Source organism: Gouania willdenowi, chromosome 18 (genome assembly GCF_900634775.1).
Source record: "Gouania willdenowi chromosome 18, fGouWil2.1, whole genome shotgun sequence".
Classification (NCBI taxonomy): Eukaryota; Metazoa; Chordata; class Actinopteri; order Blenniiformes; family Gobiesocidae; genus Gouania; species Gouania willdenowi.
Window position 1 is genome coordinate 2,304,292 of NC_041061.1, and position 19,678 is coordinate 2,323,969.

At 39.9% G+C, this 19,678-nt stretch overlaps 1 protein-coding gene across 10 annotated transcripts in view; it reads right to left on the reverse strand.

Annotated features, from left to right (window-relative positions):
* Positions 1-2,731: 2,731 nt before the first annotated feature.
* LOC114480312 (E3 ubiquitin-protein ligase TRIM21-like) overlaps positions 2,732-19,678 on the reverse strand; it is a 51,908-nt gene continuing 34,961 nt past the window's right edge. For 8 of the 10 annotated variants that reach the window (XM_028474339.1, XM_028474335.1, XM_028474330.1 and 5 more), the window contains exon 6: positions 2,732-4,552. In XM_028474339.1, the coding sequence (XP_028330140.1) occupies positions 3,632-4,552 (921 nt within the window). In that variant the 3' untranslated portion in view covers positions 2,732-3,631. Of the gene's footprint in view, positions 5,258-8,566; positions 8,937-19,678 lie in introns of those variants that run through there. The other 2 variants (XM_028474340.1, XM_028474332.1) reach the window with 2 other exon arrangements.

A 19,678-nucleotide genomic window follows, 5' to 3' on the forward strand; every position in this document is an offset into this window, starting at 1 on the left:
TAGAAATGTTGAACCTTTCCTTGCCAACATTGTATCCGGCGCTAGGGTAGCGATGCAGGGAGGACTCCATTTGGGGACACAGGAATATTGGCTTGGAGCCAATGACGAAGCAGTTGGCCTGGTAGGAAGGTTGGGCGAGATAGTGGATATTGGTGACAGGTTCTTAACTGATTTCAGGAGAGACAGTGGTAGAGGAAGACAGGGATGCGTGTTGCCAGGTTCAGGTGGAGTCAAGCCTTATGCCCCGGGAAAATCCTGGGTGTCTCCTTTGGAAGAATCCATCTGGGAGGGGGCTTTAGAGGCCCACTACCCACCGACTATGATGATGGGGGAAAGTGAGGACAGTGGAGATGTTAAGGTGGAGGAAAGCAGTAAGGAGGAAAGCCTCGCATCTGCTTATCCTTCTGAGGAGGAGGGTGAGGATGAAATACGGCCTGGTCCTAGTTGGATGGCTGCAATTGGCAATGTGTTGTCACCACATAGAGAGTGTTGTGGTGATAGTGAAACGGACACGGGGGTTGAGGTAGCTGTTGATGGTGAGGGGGGGAGTGACACGGCTGTAGGTGGTTTGAAGGTGGAGGAGGTTTGGGGTGATACCAATGATGTGTGGAATTTTGACGCCGCCACGCCGCCACTGCAGGAGTTGCGTGATCTCACCGACACCGAAATAGCTGAAGCCATCGAGGAGTTGTATCTGAATGGCCAGCCTCCAGAAATGGATGATTTCGACTGGTGTGCCCCCTTGGGGGAGTCAGGTGGTGAGAGTGGTGTGCCTTCTCCTGTGGTGGGCGTTGGTGATGGTTTAGATGATTTGGATGCCATTCTGGTGGAGGAGTTCGCTGGTGGGGCATGTCAGTCATCTGAGGTTACTTCCACAGGCAAAGAAACTCAGCTTCGTCCTCCGGCTAAGCGTAACAGCCTTGGATCGGGGACTCCTCCCCCAGCTAAGAAGCAGTGCCCTCGCCACTATGTCTGTCTGCAAAATTTCGGTAATGGTAATGAGATGTAATTTTACATCCTTTATGGCTGTATTTGATTCTCACCGTCGCCTCTCTCTTTTCTTATTATTTTTACATTTATTCTTTGTGTTTTACCTGTAATGTGTTGAAATGATGCTACATAATTTCAAAGAGGGGTGTAATGCATAATGGGGTCCCCCGGTATACTCATGTTAACAAGCTGCAATAAATCATATAACCATGCTTCAAACACACACAGGTTTATTAAAGAATTTTATTATTTTCTTTGTAGCTCAGTATAAGTAGTAGATGTGTTTTTGCACTAGTAATGGATAAAAATTGAAATGATGTACTGGGTATGATATACACCTGCAAGAAGATAAGATAAGAGGTTAAGAGCGGCCACAGCCAGGCTAGAAGAGTTGTGATCGCTAAAGTGGGTCAGAGAAGATAAGATAAGAGGTTGAGGGGAGCCACACCAGTGATGCACCTGCCAGACGAGCCGTGAGCGCTAAAACACCTGCCAGACGAGCCGTGAGCGCTAAAATACCTGCTGGAAGATTCGTGGAAGAAGTAAAGAAGCCGTCAATCAACTGTTTATCTAGGTCATTACACAGTATAAATGTTTGGAGATTTCTCGGGCTCGGGGTCTTTCCTCTGTGAGACGTCTGCTGCGTCAGACGTCAGGAAGGCCTTGAGCATATTTTTATATGTTCAATAAAAAACCACTTCTGTTTCAACTTACCTGAAGATCTCCTGAGTCTTCATCATCCTTCTGGTGAGCATCTCACATACACTGCACATGATTCGAGTTCTCTGCATTAGAGGTCTTAGGGCTAGAACAATGGCATAAGGTTAGGAATAAAATAGAGGATTACCTTAGGGTAATAGGTTGCTGACTAGGATAAAGAAGTATTCTAGGAACACACGACTATTTCAATTTGGGAAAAATATGTGGAATAGATTTAATAAAATTACAAAATTTTGGGAAAAAAAATAAAGATTTATTTTTCAACAATTTGTGATTAAAATGACTGCAATATTTAGATAAAAGCGTGGGAAAACTGTGCTGACATTTGACAAAAACACACAAAATGAGAAAAAAACTCCAACGATTCTATTACGTTTCTATAGTAACATGATTAACATAAATGTCCAGTGGACATTCATTGACCAATTGTTGCTGCAACGCTAATGTGTCTAAAAAATCTAAGGACTAATCTTAGATATGAGGAAGTTGTTGCAATTCCTCCCCAGGTGGTGAATGCGGGGAAATGCATGTAGCTGTGACGCGAGAGAGCGGTGCATTCTGGGAGTGAGGTATGAGAGCAGCCGAGCAGATACAGAGAGACAGATACAGTGCCTTTGTATTTACAAAACGCAGTGTTTGCAATAATAATAAAAGCCCGAGTTCCTGTCGAAGACAGACCGCCTCGCTGTGTGTTTTACTCAACGTGCAAACCCGGATCACTGGACGTGGGTTACCTGCTACGAGCCCGAAGGTATCGGCTTGCTCCTAACTACGGTTCGGACTTCGGGAAGCTGAAAGGTAACAAAGTGATGAAATCAACTACAAAGGCTTTATTTGACCACCAGGGGGCAAACTGTAAGAGCAGCAGCTACAACATGACATTCCTTTACGACACATAAGTTTCATGTTTGACCACAGGGGGCGCTCTGTTTCAGTGAGCCTAGGATACAACACAATGTTTATGTTGGAAATAACATTCTGTTGTTCATCTTTCTGAGCTGGTTAAAGAAATACAATAGAATAGAATAGAATAGATCTTTATTGATGGTAAATTCACTTGTTACAGTAACACGATTAAACAAGAGCAGACGGTAAAAAACCAAAGTAAATGTCAACATAAATGTATTTATTCCTTTCATGAAAATGCAAACCAACATAGATTCCCCATGTACATCAAATAATATCACAGTCCAAATGAAACAAATACAAAATAACAGTGGAAAAATATAAAAAGTGTAAGTCAGACATAAATGTACAAATGAAAAATGAATTAAATGGGTTTCAGCTGCATCTCCAACAGCTTGAAGTAAATGAAGTAAAGAAGGTAAAAATGTGTAAATGATCTGAGGCACAATGTGAAAAATGTAGTTATTTTATTAAAATTAGTTATTCTTTTAGATTTGCTTTTTATTAAATGATAATTACACTGAGTATTTATCTAATTACTAATTATTATTTTATGTGTTGTAAAAGGATGGTTGAATAAATGTCAATATCTTAAACACCAAAACTTCACAGTTTTACTTTAATTAAAGGTTAAGATAATAAGTAAGAGTAGCAGTGACTTAAAAAACACTTTATTTTTATACATTTCTGCAATTGTTTTGTTTTCATTACATTTCATATAAAATAATCATGTTCCTATTTTACCATCCACTAACACCTTTAAACTAATCATTAAACAACTTACATGTTTGTACAATTGAACAAGTTTGTGGTATTTAAATAAAAAAATCACTTTTTCAAACATATTTCATCACAATCCAAACACCAAATGTGAAGCTTCTTTAATAAAATGTTTCCTCCCACTGTTGAGAAACATACATGTTAGGTTGGATGGAGTGTGTAACCAACCTGGAGAAGTGAATGGTTGCAGAGAACCATTGAATCTATTGTTGGTGAGACTTCATCATGACACTGATCATTCACTTTGATTGACAGGACAGATGATCAGAGGTGATGAGTTTTTACCATCATAGTTAAAACAGGGACTAAAGAATGGATGTAGTTTGTGAGTGAAGCAGCAGTGATTGAAGGAGTAAATCAGAGCTGCAGCATCTACATCATAAAAGGAGACCACACCCTCCTCATAGTCCACAAACACACCCACCTTCTCAGGAACACACTTCAGATGTAGAATGACTGGATGATCTTCACATGCTTTATACACATTTCCATCTCTGAGTACCACAATCCAGTAACCATTCTTAGGAGTCAGAGTGATCCTTTCCTTCCTGTTGATAGATTCTTTAACCACTCCTAAATCCCACTTAGTTTTTCCTTTAACCTGAACCTCAAAATAAAATCTGCCTGAACTGAAACTCTGTTTCCCTAAAACATTAACACATTTAGAAAATCTCTCTTTGTTGTCTGGAAGTTTCTTCTTCTCATCACTGCAATAAACTTGTTTTCCATCATCAGACAGGACGAGGTCAGGATGAGCTGTAAGAGGATCAAGAGTCACATCTACTGCAAACTGCTGCATCATCTTCATCATCTTCATCTTCATCATCTTCATCTTGTCACTGAGTGTGTCCTCCAGCTGAGCCACAGCTCTCAGCACAGTCTCCTCATATGATGATGGATGGACCATGACCTCTGTCCAGTCCTTGGTGGCTGGAGGAGCTTTCAGGGAGCAGAAGTGTTGGAGGAGGTGGAGGTGGTCTTCAGAGCGGGAGAGCTGCTCCACCTCAGAGCTTCTTTTCATCAGCTCAGATATTTCCTCCTCCAGCTCTTTGATCAAACCTTCAGCCTCTTTCTCTTCTGCTTCCTGTTTCTCCTCCATCGTCTCCATCAGCTCCTTCAGGCCTCTCTGAACAAGCTCCATCAGAGCAGTGAACATCTCCACACCTTCAGCTTTCCCTCTGTCTGCAGCATCCTTCCTGATCCTCACTGACTCTCTGACCTCCTCCAGCTTCTCTCGTCTCTTCTGGATCATCTGCTGAAGGTCAGCATCTGTCTTCTCCAGCTCCACCTTCTTTTCTTTACACTCTTCTCTCAGAAGAACTAACTGGTGACTCTTGTGCTCCAAAACAGAACACATCCAGCAGACACATCTCTGATCACTCTGACAGAACAGCTTCAAAGATTCACTGTGTTTTGGACACATTCTGGTTTCCAGGTTCTCCACAGGCTCCACCAGCTGATGTCTTCTCAGGCGTGATGCTGTCAGATGAGGCTCCAGGTGAGTCTCACAGTAGGAGATCACACAGTCCAGGCAGGACTTCAGGGCCTTCACTTTGGTTCCAGTGCAGATGTCACAGGGAACTTCTCCTGGTGCTGCTGCTTTCGGCTCAGATTCACATCTGAACTGAGAAACCATCTCAGAGAGCAAAATGTTGACCTTCAGCTGAAGTTTAGTGCTGAAGACCTGATTACACACGGGACACCTGCTGGTGGTACTGGTGTCCCAGTGTGTGCTGATGCATGGTTCACAGAAGTTGTGTCCACATGATGTGGTGACTGGATCAGTGAACACCTCCAGACAGATGGAGCACAGGAAGTGATCTTCAGACGTCCCACTGCAAGCAGCAGACATGTCCACACACTGAGGGACAGAGACAAGCAGCACATTAACAGGACACTCTCATTGTTGTGGAGCGTTCCTTTACTAATGTTTCTGAGTCCATCTCACTGGGATCACTTCTAGTATTTAGCACTGATTCAGTCCTCCTGTAGTAATGTGGACAGTCTGCTGTGCCTCAGCAGCTGAATGTAAAAGTGCAATAGTTTGAATGTTTAAGGTTCAAATTAGTTCTACGGTTCTCTCATATTGACACTGGAACTTTTCAAAACCATAAATTACATTCTTTGCACTCTTTATTTTAATGTACAATCTTGTTTTCTTTAAAATAACCAAGACAAAGACCATAAACATTTTTTTAATTAAAAAATGTTTATAAATAAAATTATGACAAGGTTCGACAGTTAAATAACATTCTCTCTCAAGCTTTAGTTTCTTTTTAATATATTTGACGGACAAAAAAGGTGCAACTGCTACTGATAAATTCACAATTATTCTACATATTTGAAAACAATATTTTCATGTCAGCTGAATGTACACCAAGTGTTTAAAAGTTTTTCTGCCAAGAAATAACATAGCTGGTCACCTACACACCACAGAGTGTTTCCTCTGTTGTGTTTGTAAGTGTCGTTGAAATGACTTTGCACTTAACGACATTAATAATTTTTGTTTCAAAAGGCTGAATATTTTTTGTTGAAAATTATTATAGTTTATACTGTAACAATATGTTGTATTTTCTAAATAAAATGCATTTATTTAGCTATGAAGGGAAATTTTATTTATTTTGTGATACACCCTTATTATCGCAAGGTTTCAGTTTAGTATAAGAGGCTGTGAGACCTGCATTCACCCGGAAATGCAAGAGACTTTGACCGAGCAACCTGCAGCAGCGAGGCCAGCTTCACATGAATGCACAAAACTGTTAAGACTATCTGCTAGTGTTGTTTTATCATGTAAAGCACATTGAGTTGCCTTGAGTATGAAATGCGCTATATAAATAAATTTGCCTTGCCTTGCCTTGTGGTGGTCAAGACCGGTCTTGGTCTCGAGACCAAATTTTAAAGGTCTTGGTCTTGTCTCGGACACGGGCTGCCCGGACTCGGGATTTTCCGTCAAGACCGTTGGAGACCAGCACTAATTCCTGCTATTTTTAAACTTTTTATATTGTGATAATAACACGGAGAAGAACGGGATAAAACAATCCTTTATTCATTATTTAATCCACCCTGTATAATGACCACAACCTTCCTTAATGTGACTGAGTGACGTGTGTGACACATTCATACGTGTGTGGCTATGGTGTCAGTTTGGACCCCGGAGCGCAAGGGAGATATGAACTAATCACCGGTATAAATCCCAGAAAAACTCCAGAAAACAATCACCAGTAATAAATATTATCTCCCTGGTAAAGACAGTAGCTCTAATAACAGGTAAAATGATAAACTGATGATATTACAGCCTGTGAAGTACGGGGGACGCACTTACTCTGCTTCTGGGTCCTAGTGCCAGCCGAGCGGTGAAGCTTGTTCCGTTTACCGTGTTTACTGAGGTCCGTGTGTGTTTAATAAGTCCGTGTGTGTTTAATAAGTCCGTGTGTGTTTAATAAGTCCGTGTGTGTTTAATAAGTCTGTGTGTGTTTAATAAGTCCGTGTGTGTTTAATAAGTCTGTGTGTGTTTAATAAGTCTGTGTGTGTCCGTTTGAAAGTCTGCATGTTTATGCCTCTGTCCATCCACTCTTTTCATTATATCCATGTCTTTTAAGGCTTTATTACATAATGTCAGCTGTAGTCCGGGCCGCCGCCATCTTGGTTTATGTCGTCACCAGCGCGTCATCGCCACAGAGTTGCACAAGTGCAGAATGACTTAAATAACTGTAAAGAGGTCTTATATTAGTCTATTTTCTTTTTAAAGTGGTGTTTTTTTTTGTGTCTTTAGATTCCAATTACATTTATGTATATAATATGTTCCCCACAATATAAACAGGTTCACAATATAATTATTATTTTTATAGTTTCTGTTTCCACTGTATCCAGAATAATAATAATTCTCAACAAGAACTATTGATTGATTTGTCACATGACTGTTCCAGGGTTTGTTTGTTTTATTTAGTTTCACATCTACCTGTAGCTCTATGTTTTTTACACTGATGACAACTTGTTTGTAGTTTTATTTCAGAAAGTTTCACTTTTACAGTTACAGTTGGAAACCTTTGTTAATTGAATATCCTAGTTACATTACAGCAACCAAATTAAACTATATCAACTAAGTGAATTAATAAAAATAACCTGTTTAAAGGCTTTTTCAAACTAAAAAATGATCTTGTGAAATCTGTGACCTGTTAAACCTGAACAACTCAAAGAATCAGAATCAAGAATCATTATTTTGTGGCAGAAATGCTTTTAAACACTTGCTGTACATTCAGCGGACATAAAAATCTTGTTTTCAAATATGTAGAATAATTGTGAACTTATCAGTAGTAGTTTTAATATTTTAGTTAATTTTTTGCAGGCACCTTTTTTGTCCGTCAAATGTATTTAAAATAAATGAGAGAATGTTATTTAACTGTTGAACCTTGTCATAATTGTATTTATTTATATATTTTTTTAAATTGAAAAAAAAATGTTTATGCTCTTGGTCTCGGCTCCTGAAAGTCTTGGTCTTGTCTTGGTCTCGGTGCATTCTGGTCTCGGGCAAGTCTTGGTCTCGGATAGTGCGGTCTTGAACACAACACTACTATCTGCCCAAGAACCTCCGAAGTGACAGGCGGCCACGAGTTTTCACTGTGGCTCCGAAATGACGACACAGGTATGGCTTCTCAAAGACGGGCGTTCATTCACCCAAGTAAAGCGCCTGTCTTTGAGACGCCGTGCCTGTGTCGTCATTTCGGAGCCACAGTGTTTTTACAAATGTATTATTTGTGGTTCGTGAAAACAAATTTACAACCAACAAGTTGCGGACATGTTTAGCTCCGCCTTTCTCTCCTGCTTGTGTGTGATTGTCTGACTCCCTCCCTTTCTGTCTTTCAGGGACCTTTTCTTATCTGTATAAAACCTTAAGCTGAAACTGTTAGAGGGAGCGGCTCTGCCTTCGGACCTCCGGCCGGACGGTCACTTCTTTTTGTTCCATCTTTGTCCTTTTTTTACTTAGCTTATAATAAATCTTTTTTATAAAATCATCAATGCTCCGACTGGACTCCATCATTCAACCAGAGCAATAAATCATGTCTCCAAATGAGGTCAACCGCAAATTTAGCCGTAACAGTCTCAAGACCAACACTGGTCTGGACTACTACAACACTAGATGATGATGATGAATGTTAGCAGCTACACTCACCTCTCTTTGAGTCCAGAGCTGACAAACAAAAGTTGAAGAGTCTTCAAGCTTTTCTCCTCACAAACACAGACTGGAGTCTCTGACTGCTCTGCTCTCACACTCTGTCCTCTTCTCACACTGACTCATCAGATCATCTATTATTAAATAAGTCATGAACCATCAATGCTGTTTGACCAGTTTGGTGTTTCTAGGTTGGAACAGCAATGAGGAAACAAACACTATCAGCCTCAGGTTTACTTTATCATCTCCTTTCCTTTGGAAATATCCTTCCAGCATGAGCGTCAGTAGCACCACCAGGATTTTGATTGAGGGTGGGCTTCCAGAAAACTGGATGGTCCAGTTAAAATAAGCTTCTTTCTACATTCACCCATTAACAAGTTGTTACTAGTCATGCTGGTGTGAAGGGGGGGCTACGGGAGGACATGATGGGGAGTGGGCGGCTGAGCTGATGGTAACTAGTCACTCATAATGTTACTTAAAAAGGCTTGAGCACTAACTTCATTGATTTCATTGCATTCCTCGCTGGTGTGGAAGCAGCCTGTGGGCGGGCTTAGGAGTCCACACATGTGGTACATGTCTGTGATTGGCTGATAAACATCACTAAAAGTTACTTATTGGATTAAACTGTTATGGGGCGCAGGTCTGAGGCTCAGGAAATAGATTTAAAAGATTTATTTTTAAAATAAGAAATGTCCTGAAAGGAGGAAGAAAAAAAAAACAGGATACTCACAAAAATCTACCACTGCTGGACAGAACTGATAATTACTAACACTGACTCAAACTCAAGAACCAATGGGGAAAACCTAGACTAAACTAAGGCTGAAAGAGCAGGGAGGCTTAACTTAGTCCAGAGCAGGAGGACAGGAGCAGAGTGGAGAACAGGCTGTAGAGGTGTGTGGTGGAAGCTGGGATGGTGATCTGTTTGGGTTGGCGGCGGAGATTCTCAAGAGGGGAACTTAGAATATTCCAGGAGGCAAGACGAGATGTCGGAGGCTGGAGGAAGCTGGTCGGGGAAATTGCAGGAGGAGCTGAACAGGGGCGGTCACAGAACTGAAACAGAGGAGAATGACTGGGATTAGCCTTTAGCATCAGAAATCAGAACAGAAACACACAAAACGCTTAGAAAGTGACTGAGAAAGTACTACGGTCCAGCCTCAAATGGTGGTCACAGGCCAGGTAAATATAGAGAGTGAAGTGAATGGAAGCAGATCAGGACACTCTCCACACAGGTGAAGTTAATCAGATGATCACCTCGTACCAGCCCAGCAGCTTCTGGAATCAACTCTGCACGCCCACCTGGAGGAAAACAGAGAAGAGGGGGATAAAGGAAGACAGGGAAATACTGACCTTATGTGGCAGCAGAGGTGGAGGGCGTGACAGAAACAGCTTGATAAAAAACTCATGGGGAGTTCCAGTCAAAATTTCCTACTTGGAACTCAGAACCATGACTTCCTAGAACAAGTGGGACGCAGCATACTGTGTTTGAAATCCCTCACTACTCATCTCATGTTCCATTGGGTCAGAATGGTTGACCCAGGTCCCCAATACTAATGTTGTGGGTAATGAGCATCTATGGAAATCTATTTAAACACAACACACAGATACTATAGTGGACATAGAAATCAGTAACTACATTTCATAGATTTTATATGTGTTACATCTCTACAGTGAGTCAGGCTGTGTTCATGACATTCTAGTGTTTGCAACATGCAATGTTAGAAAGACAGGATGTGAAAAGAGGACTTTTGGTCACCTTAGAACAGAACTGCAGCTCTGGGCTGGAAAAAGCACTGAGCAAACAGAAGTGTGCTGTAGCATGAGGCCCAAGTATGCACAGTCAGCTGAGGAGGGAGACGACATCAGGAGGTTGTTGGATATTTTGAAGGAGGAAACATCTGCTGCCATATTGCAGTAGAAAGCTATCCTGGAGCTGGTGGAGAAGGTGAAAGTTCTACGTATCCAAAATTAGTCTAACTACTCTTATATTTATGTTTATACTTCTTTTTTTTATTTATTTTTCTTTATTCTAGTTGATTGTTATTATTTAATGTTACACTATCTGAGAGAGCACAGGTCACCAAAACAAATTCCTCGCGTGTATTCATACACTCTTGGTCAATAAAGTTGATTCTGATTCTGATATGAACAACAAATAGAAACATATTCATTAAAATAATCAGAACACCAAAACTAAGAATCATAGATCAGACATAAACAACATAACACACAACCATGACACAGTCTGACAGAACTTGTTTCTCTACATTTAGGGCAGAGGTGTGGACTCCACCTACTTTACTTGGACTTGATTCTAAAATGTGATGACTTTAGACTCAACAAAATCATAAAGGACTTCCAACTCAACTTAGACTTGAAAACAAATGACTCGTGACTTCACTCGGACTTGAACCTATTGACTCAGGAAGACTTGACTTCCAACTAGGCTTTATTTTTTGGCCGATCAGCGATCCGATCATATGAGAATTGATGGGTACCGAATTTGATACTTTTTTTTAAAAGTCAAAAATAACAGGCAGTTAAAAATCAAAGGGTACCATGTTTTGGTGACTGTGAGGGAGTGGAAGAGTAGAAGATTTCCCTCTTCACAGGTGCATAGTGGAGGTGGGGGGCACACACACACACGCACACACAAGATGAATAAAACAAGAGTAGCCGTATGCACAGCATGCTGTTCCAAAATAACTGGCAAAGACCACACAACGCCAAACTTTGTTCGGCACCTGAAACCTAAAAAAGATCGGTAAGTGGAGACATTAATATAATGGGGAGCTAGCTAACATCATTATTATTTAGCAGATGCTAGTTTTGGTTAGCATAACAGTTCATGTTAACTTCTGCACCCACAAACCCGAGCTACGCTTTCTAAAAGATCACTCTAGCAATTGTAAGTTATCTACACATGAATGCGTCCGTATGTGTGCACGTGTATAATGACTATTGATAAGAGACACGCAAATTTAGTTTTGAATAATATGAGCTGGGAAAAACATTCAGCAGGCTAAAATTATACCTCATTCTATTTCCCAGTATGGATAACAGAGGAACTGGTTACTGTCACTTTCAATATATCTCTATTTATTTGAATTATGTGTTTGATTTGTTTGCTTTGCAGCTATACTGCGTCGCAACATAAACTTAATTTGGTGACTGTTGATACTTTTGCTTTTTAACTCATTCAGTGCCAGCCGTTTTAGAGCATTTTGACTGATTTTTAAAGACCCACAGAATATTTTCTACGATGACAATCTGAATTTTGACACTAGATTCTGAAAGATTAAAGTTTCTAATTAATCAGAAAAAAATAATTGTTTGTTCTTCTGTAATCAGCAGTTGAATAGAGGCAAGTTTCACACAATTTTTTTTTTTTTTCTGAAAAAATCTATTAGTGTCTTGGAAGCATTTTTTTTTTTTTTTTTTTGCTTTAGTGACACCTCAACATTGGTTTCCTTCTATAAAACTACAAAAACAACACTGAGACCAGGCTTTTGATGGCAAAACTATTATTAATTTTCTTTCTGGGTCAGAGTTGTATGGTTTCCTTACCGTATTTAAGCCTTCCTCCAAGTCCCCCCCCCCCCCACACACACAAGTCTTGATTATAATTTGTAATGGTTAATCAGTGAGGGAGGCGTAATTGAGAATGAGCCACACCTGAGTGGAAACACGAGGGAGCTAATCTAATCACTCACAACCCAAACACACTGACATCACTGGGAGGTGGAGACATGAGCAGGAATACTTGGGTAATACAAAGACAAGAGTTAAAACATGAATGAAAACAAGAAGTAAAGTCAAGTAAATGAATTAAGAATGACTGAAAAGGTACAGCTAATAGAGGAGAATGCAGGCTAAACAAAAACAAGCATCCTATTTTATTTAATGTATAGATTTCAGAATCAGATTCTGAATACTTTATTCATCCCAGAGGGGAAATTCAGTTTCAGTAACATCCTGGTGTTTCTTGTGGTGTGGATGGTGATGACAAAAAAGGTAATGTCGGAAAAAGTCTTTGGACCAATGACTTCTAAATAATATGCAGTTTATTAAATACAATCAATGTCCTGAACAAGGAACATAAATGAAACCTGTTGAGAGCATGCTGGCCGGATCTTTGCAAAACTCTGAGCTGGTCAGAGGCTGTAATGGTATATATGTTTCAGAGGTATGTCCTCCCACCTTTAACATTAGCTCATCACCATATAAGAAAACAGCTCAGTAATACACAGATTTGGGAAAAACAAGTAAAACATCTGGAATCATTCAAGGTTTTCCATGTCTCTGAATTATCACTAACAACTGAGTTAATATTGTTATTCCCCAAAACACTTACACCTCCCGTTAATGTCAAAATAGGGTGCCTCACAATTTATACTGAAGAGGGTCCATGCAGACAGAAAGTCTGCATCCCATCTTTATTATAACACCCGCAAATTCTTGTGAGATTACTCTTGGGAGTTACTGCTTGAAAAGGGCCTCTTGCCTAATCTAAGGTTTCACATAAGCATCTTGCTGAGATCAATTCTTTATTGAAAAGGACTATAAACCTTTAATATTACACGTTAAATGCTTTAATACACATCATCCTGTCCAAGAAAACATGAAAATACAAGAACATATAACATGGGAGTACAGGAGTGGAAGTACTGTGGGTCGCAAGGCAGCAAGGCAGGTATGTCTTAGATGAAAAATGAAAAAAAAGGGGGTAAGAAGAGGGGAAAAAGGCAGGTCCCAAACTGTGCCCTCTCGCTCTTTTAGTGAGAGGGCACAGTGTGGAATTAGTAAAAAAAACTCCTTAGTACATAGAAGAGCCAAAAAAACAGTCTATAAAAGCAAAAAAGGTCTGTGTGTGTGCGTGTGGAGCGAATATCTCCCCGACGTGGTGCGTGTTCGACCTGAAACTTTGTCAACGGCTTTTAAATACCCAGAGTTAGTGCATCTGTTATTTTGGAGTAATTTGGTCATTTCCAAATGTTTATTTTAATGTTATTTCACTTCTGGATGGCATGGCAAGTGAAACCTATTCATCTTTTGACCTCAGAGTGTGAGGGGGTGCAACAGAAATGCAAAAAACTACACTAAAAAAAAAAGATACAAAATGACTCCAGAATCACACTACAGATGAAACAAACAAAAAAAACTATAATTATACAAAAAAATGCACAAATGACATAAAAAAAAAAAACTACACAATATTTATACAGGAAGTACACAAAATGACAATAGAAATGCACAAAATTATAGCAAGAAAGACACAAAAATCTACAAAATGACTCCAGAATCACACTACAATGGCAACAAAAATAGTAATTATACAAAAAGACAACAGAAATATACAAAAATACACATAATGACTCAAAAAAACATACATTACAGAAAAATACACCAAACAAAAAAATAATAAAAATGAGTAAAAAAAACAAACATTAATTTTATGTGCATGTCCCATAGAATTAATCCAGGGAAATCACACACACTATTTTACTTTGCACCCACACATAAACCCCTTTATAACACAGAGTACAGAGTATGTACACCTCTTTGTACAACCAACCTTCAAACACATACTTAATTTGACCATAATTAACAACTCTACTTAAGCTCCTCTCAGTATATGAATACATACTTCCGACAGGCACTGTACTAGTTAGATTAATTAATCACAGAGTATAATTAACTAATCGCATAATATTTTTAATCTGTTGACAGCACTAATTAAGAGACCTGCACAATTCATCAGTCATGATGGGCAGCCTTCCAAAAACAGCTGCCAACGTTATTCAAACTTTGCGATAAATAAGAAAACTGCCAGCTCCAATCAGCAGAATACCCGTTATCATAATTCCAATTATGTAGACGTCTGCCACATCCCCAACATCCATTATTTTTCTGCTGAAAACTAAAGTATTTGGTCTGAAGTATTGTTTTTGATTGACATTTTAGTCAAAATATTGGTGTATTTTGATGAAAAAATATAATAGTGACTACCCTCTATGGCAGGGGTGTCAAACTCATTTTAGTTCAGGGGCCAAATAAGGCCCCTAAGGTGGGAAAACAAGTAATTTTAACATAATTCTGCCCATAAATATACGTAAAATAATGAACGTTACAGACAATATCCAAAAAACAAATGACAAAAACAAAAAACGACAAACAAAAAACGCACAAAATCAGATGTAAAAACACATAAAATGAAAATAAAGACACACAAAACATTATTCTGCCCTATAAAAATATGTGAAGTAAAAGAAAGTTTTATTTTTCAACAATTTGTGATTAAAAATGACTGCAATATTTAGATTAAAGCATGGGAAAACTGTGCTGACATTTGACAAAAACACACAAAATGAGAGAAAAACTCCAACGATTTTATTACGTTTCTATAGTAACATGATTAACATAAATGTCCAGTGGACATTCATTGACCAATTGTTGCTGCAACGCTAATGTGTCTAAAAAAATCTAAGGACTAATCTTAGATATGAGGAAGTGATGAAATCAACTGCAGTGGCTTTATTTGACCACCAGGGGGCAAACTGTAAGAGCAGCAGCTACAACATGACATTCCTTTACGACACATGAGTTTCATGTTTGACCACAGGGGGCGCTCTGTTTCAGTGAGCCTAGGATACAACACAATGTTTATGTTGGAAATAACATTCTGTTGTTCATCTTTCTGAGCTGGTTAAAGAAATACAATAGAATAGAATAGAATAGAATAGAATAGAATAGATCTTTATTGATGGTAAATTCACTTGTTACAGTAACACGATTAAACAAGTGTGTGTGTGTGTCACACTTTGTGCTCCAGAGCTCACTCCTCATCGCAGGCTGGTGACGTGCTGACGTACTGACATGGTGACGTATCGATCATTTCCTGTTTACGCTCCACCGCTGCTTGCAGCGCTCTACTACTGTGTTCTGCTAACTCTAATCAAACTTGTTGTCATTGATATTTTAGCCTTGAAAAGACTTGTTTTAATTTTTTACCGTACAGTTAAACGTACGAAGGTTAAGTAAAAAGCATTATTGCCTCTTATAGGCAGTGTAATCTCCTTTAAACTTCCTTTTGTCCTTAGCTTAGCTTAGCTTAAATTTAGCACCTATGGCTTCTCTCTCCTCCCCTCCGCTCTCCTGCCCGGTGTGTCAGATGTTTAGTTACTCCTCGTCCTCCTTTAGGGACAATGGTAGTTGCATAAAGTGTAGCGTACTGTTAGATATGGAGGCGAGGATCAACAATCTGGAGAAGCGGTACCGCACCCCTGATACCAAAACCGAAGCTAGCAAGCAGGACCGTGCTAGCTCTAGCTTAGCCTCCCCCCGGCCAGCAATGACTGGGTTACTGTCCGTGGTAAGCATAGTCGAAGGTCAAAAAGCTGCTCGGGACACCACCATGTTCACGTCTCAAACAGGTTCTCCCCCCTCCGTGAGGACAACACACTCACCGGGGAACAAACTCTGATAATTGGCGACACCATAGTGAGAAACGTGAAGCTAGCGAAGTCAGCGGGCATCGTGAGGTGCATCCCAGGGGCCAGAGCGGGCTACATAGAATCAAATCTAAAGTTGCTGGCAAAGAGTAACCGTAAGTTTGATAGGATAGTCCTCCATGTCGGCACTAATGACTCCCGACGTCGTCAGTCGGAAGCAACCAAAGTGAACATTGAATCAGTTTGTGCTTATGCTAAAACAATGTCGGACTCCGTAATTTTCTCTGGTCCCTTACCAAATCTGACCAGTGATGACATGTATAGCCGCATGTCATCATTTAACCGCTGGCTATCGAGGTGGTGTCCAGAAAACGAGGTGGGCTTCATTGATAATTGGAGATCCTTCTGGGGAAAACCGAACCTGATAGGACGAGATGGAATCCATCCTACTTTGGAGGGAGCATCTCTACTATCAGAAAACATGGCACAGTCACTGTTATGACATCTCATGAATGAGACCATGTTACAGAGGTGGAGTCCTCCACACCCCTCTGCGCTTGCCTTAGGACAGTTTCCCTCCCATTGCTATTATGATAGCTGTGTTCATCGCCATGACAACTGTTGTAATGGTGATGAATATTATTTTATGGAGACGGTGTCTGTCCCCCGACCCAAATTTCACAATGATTTTAACATAAAATCAAATAAAAGAGCTATCAATTATAAAAATCTGAAAAAAATTAAAATCTCAAATCTAGAAACACCAAAACATAAAACCATTAGATGTGCTCTATTAAATATTAGATCACTGAGATCCAAATCTCTACTAGTAAATGACCTTATCTCAGAAAATAACTTTGATTTATTCTGTTTAACTGAAACATGGCTGTATCAAGATGAATATGTTAGTTTAAATGAAGCCACTCCTCCCAGTCATTTAAATACTCATATGCCACGAGACATAGGCCGTGGAGGTGGTGTAGCAGCTATTTATCATTCCTCTCTCCTAATCTATCCTAAACCAAAGGCCAGTTACACTTCCTTTGAAAGCCTGGTTCTAAATTTATCTCATACCGAATCAAAAACCTGCCATCCAGTCTTATTTGTGATAATTTACCGTCCTCCAGGCCCTTATTCTGAATTTCTATCAGAATTCTCTGAGTTTATATCAAACTTAGTCCTCAGTTCTGATAAAATACTGATAGTAGGAGATTTTAATATCCATGTGGACAAAGATAGTGATAGCCTGAGCTCAGCCTTTATGTCCCTAATAGACTCAGTTGGCTTTTTTCAAACTATTAATGAAGCTACTCATCGTTTAAATCATACTCTTGATCTTGTTCTAACATATGGCCTTGATATTAATGAACTAAAAGTCTACCCTGAAAATCCTCTGCTATCAGATCACTTTTTAATATCTTTTAACATTATCCTAGAGGATCTCGCACTGTGCAATAAAATAGTTAGGAGTAGAAATCTGTCCAACAGTGCTGTGGCTAAATTTAAAGAGGCCATTCCTGCTGCCTTAAACTCAGTGCACCATCCAATAAATAACAATGATATTAATTATAACCCCTCTCAACTGGATCTGCTTGTCGATAGCTCTGCTAGTCTACTAAAATCCACCTTGGACTCAATTGCCCCATTGAGGGAAAAAACTATTAAACGTCAGAGGAAAGCTCCGTGGTTTAGCTCTGAAACTCACACACTCAAACAAACAACCCGTAAATTAGAGAGAATGTGGCGCTCCAATAAACAGAGGAGTCACGAATACTTTGGCAAGAAAGCCATAGTAAATACATGACAGCCTTACGACATAGTCGATCTACATACTACTCCTCACTAATTGAAGAAAATAAAAATAATCCGAGGTACCTTTTCAGCGCTGTCGCCAGGCTAACACAAAGTCAGAGCTCTATTGAGCCCATGATTCCTCTAGCCCTCAGCTGTGAGGACTTTATGACATTTTTTAACCATAAAATTCACAAGATTAGAGATAAAATTAGCCACTCCCTGCCTTCACCTGGGCCTGCTGTACCATTAAATGTAAATAGGCCTAACCTAAACTGTTTCACACATATAGGACTTCAGGAACTTAACTCTATTATTTCATCCTCCAAACCATCGACCTGCCTTTCAGATCCGATCCCAACTAAGCTGTTTAAAGAAGTTGTTCCCCTGGTCTGCCCATCTTTGTTGGAGACAATAAATATATCCCTATCAATAGGCTACGTGCCACAGTCCTTTAAAGTAGCTGTAATCAAACCCCTTCTCAAAAAACCTAGCAAACTACAGGCCTATATCTAATCTTCCTTTTATTTCAAAGATTCTTGAGAAAGTTGTGGCAGCTCAGCTCTGTGAATTTCTTCAAAACAACAGCCTGTTCGAGGACTTCCAGTCAGGCTTTAGAGCTCAACACAGCACAGAGACTGCTTTAGTTAAAGTAACTAATGATCTACTCTGGGCTTCAGATGAAGGACGACTCTCAGTGCTGGTTTTATTAGATCTTAGTGCAGCTTTTGACACTATAGATCACTATATTCTACTAGAAAGATTAGAGAAACTACTTGGAATCACAGAGACTGCCCTAAACTGGTTTAAGTCCTACCTATCTGATAGATACCAGTTTGTACACGTGAATAATAGGTCTTCTGTGTACACTAAAGTAAGCTACGGGGTTCCTCAGGGCTCTGTGCTAGGTCCAATCCTCTTCTGTATCTATATGCTCCCCCTTGGTAATGTTATGAGAAAATACTCTGTTAACTTTCACTGCTATGCTGATGATACCCAACTGTATGTATCAATGAAGCCAGATGAGACAAATCAGCTATCTAAACTTCAGGCCTGTCTAAAGGACATTAGGGCCTGGATGGACCAAAATTTTCTTCTTCGCAACTCAGACAAGACTGAGGTCATTGTACTGGGCCCACGACACCTTAGAGAAACCTATGCTAGCCTAACTGCCCTAGATGGCATTACTCTGGCACAAAGCACAACTGTTAGAAACCTTGGGGTTCTATTTGATCAGGACTTATCCTTCAACTCTCACATAAAACAAACTTCAAGAACTGCCTTCTTTCATCTCCGTAACATTGCTAAAATCAGATCTATCCTGTCTCAGGGCGACGCCGAAAAGCTAGTCCATGCTTTTGTTACCTCTAGACTGGATTATTGTAATTCTCTTTTAGCAGGCTGCCCGAGCAAGTCGCTTAAGACACTTCAGCTGGTTCAAAATGCTGCAGCACGTGTACTGACTAAAACTAGGAGAAGAGATCACATTACTCCTGTATTAGCCTCTCTGCATTGGCTTCCCATAAAATATAGAATAGAATTCAAGATTCTTCTTCTCACTTATAAAGCCCTAAATGGACAGGCACCAGTCTATCTCAAGGAGCTTGTAGTGCCATACAATCCCCCCAGAACACTACGCTCTCAAAATGCTGGACTACTCATTGTTCCATTTGTCTCTAAAAGTAGTATAGGAGGAAGAGCTTTCAGTTATCAGGCCCCACTTCTCTGGAACCATCTACCAACCACGGTTCGGGGGGCAGACACCATCTCTACCTTTAAGGTTAGGCTCAAAACATTCCTCTTTGGTAAAGCTTTTAGTTAGGAACCAGCTCATAACTCATAGTTAAGATGCAATAGGCATAGACTGCCGGGG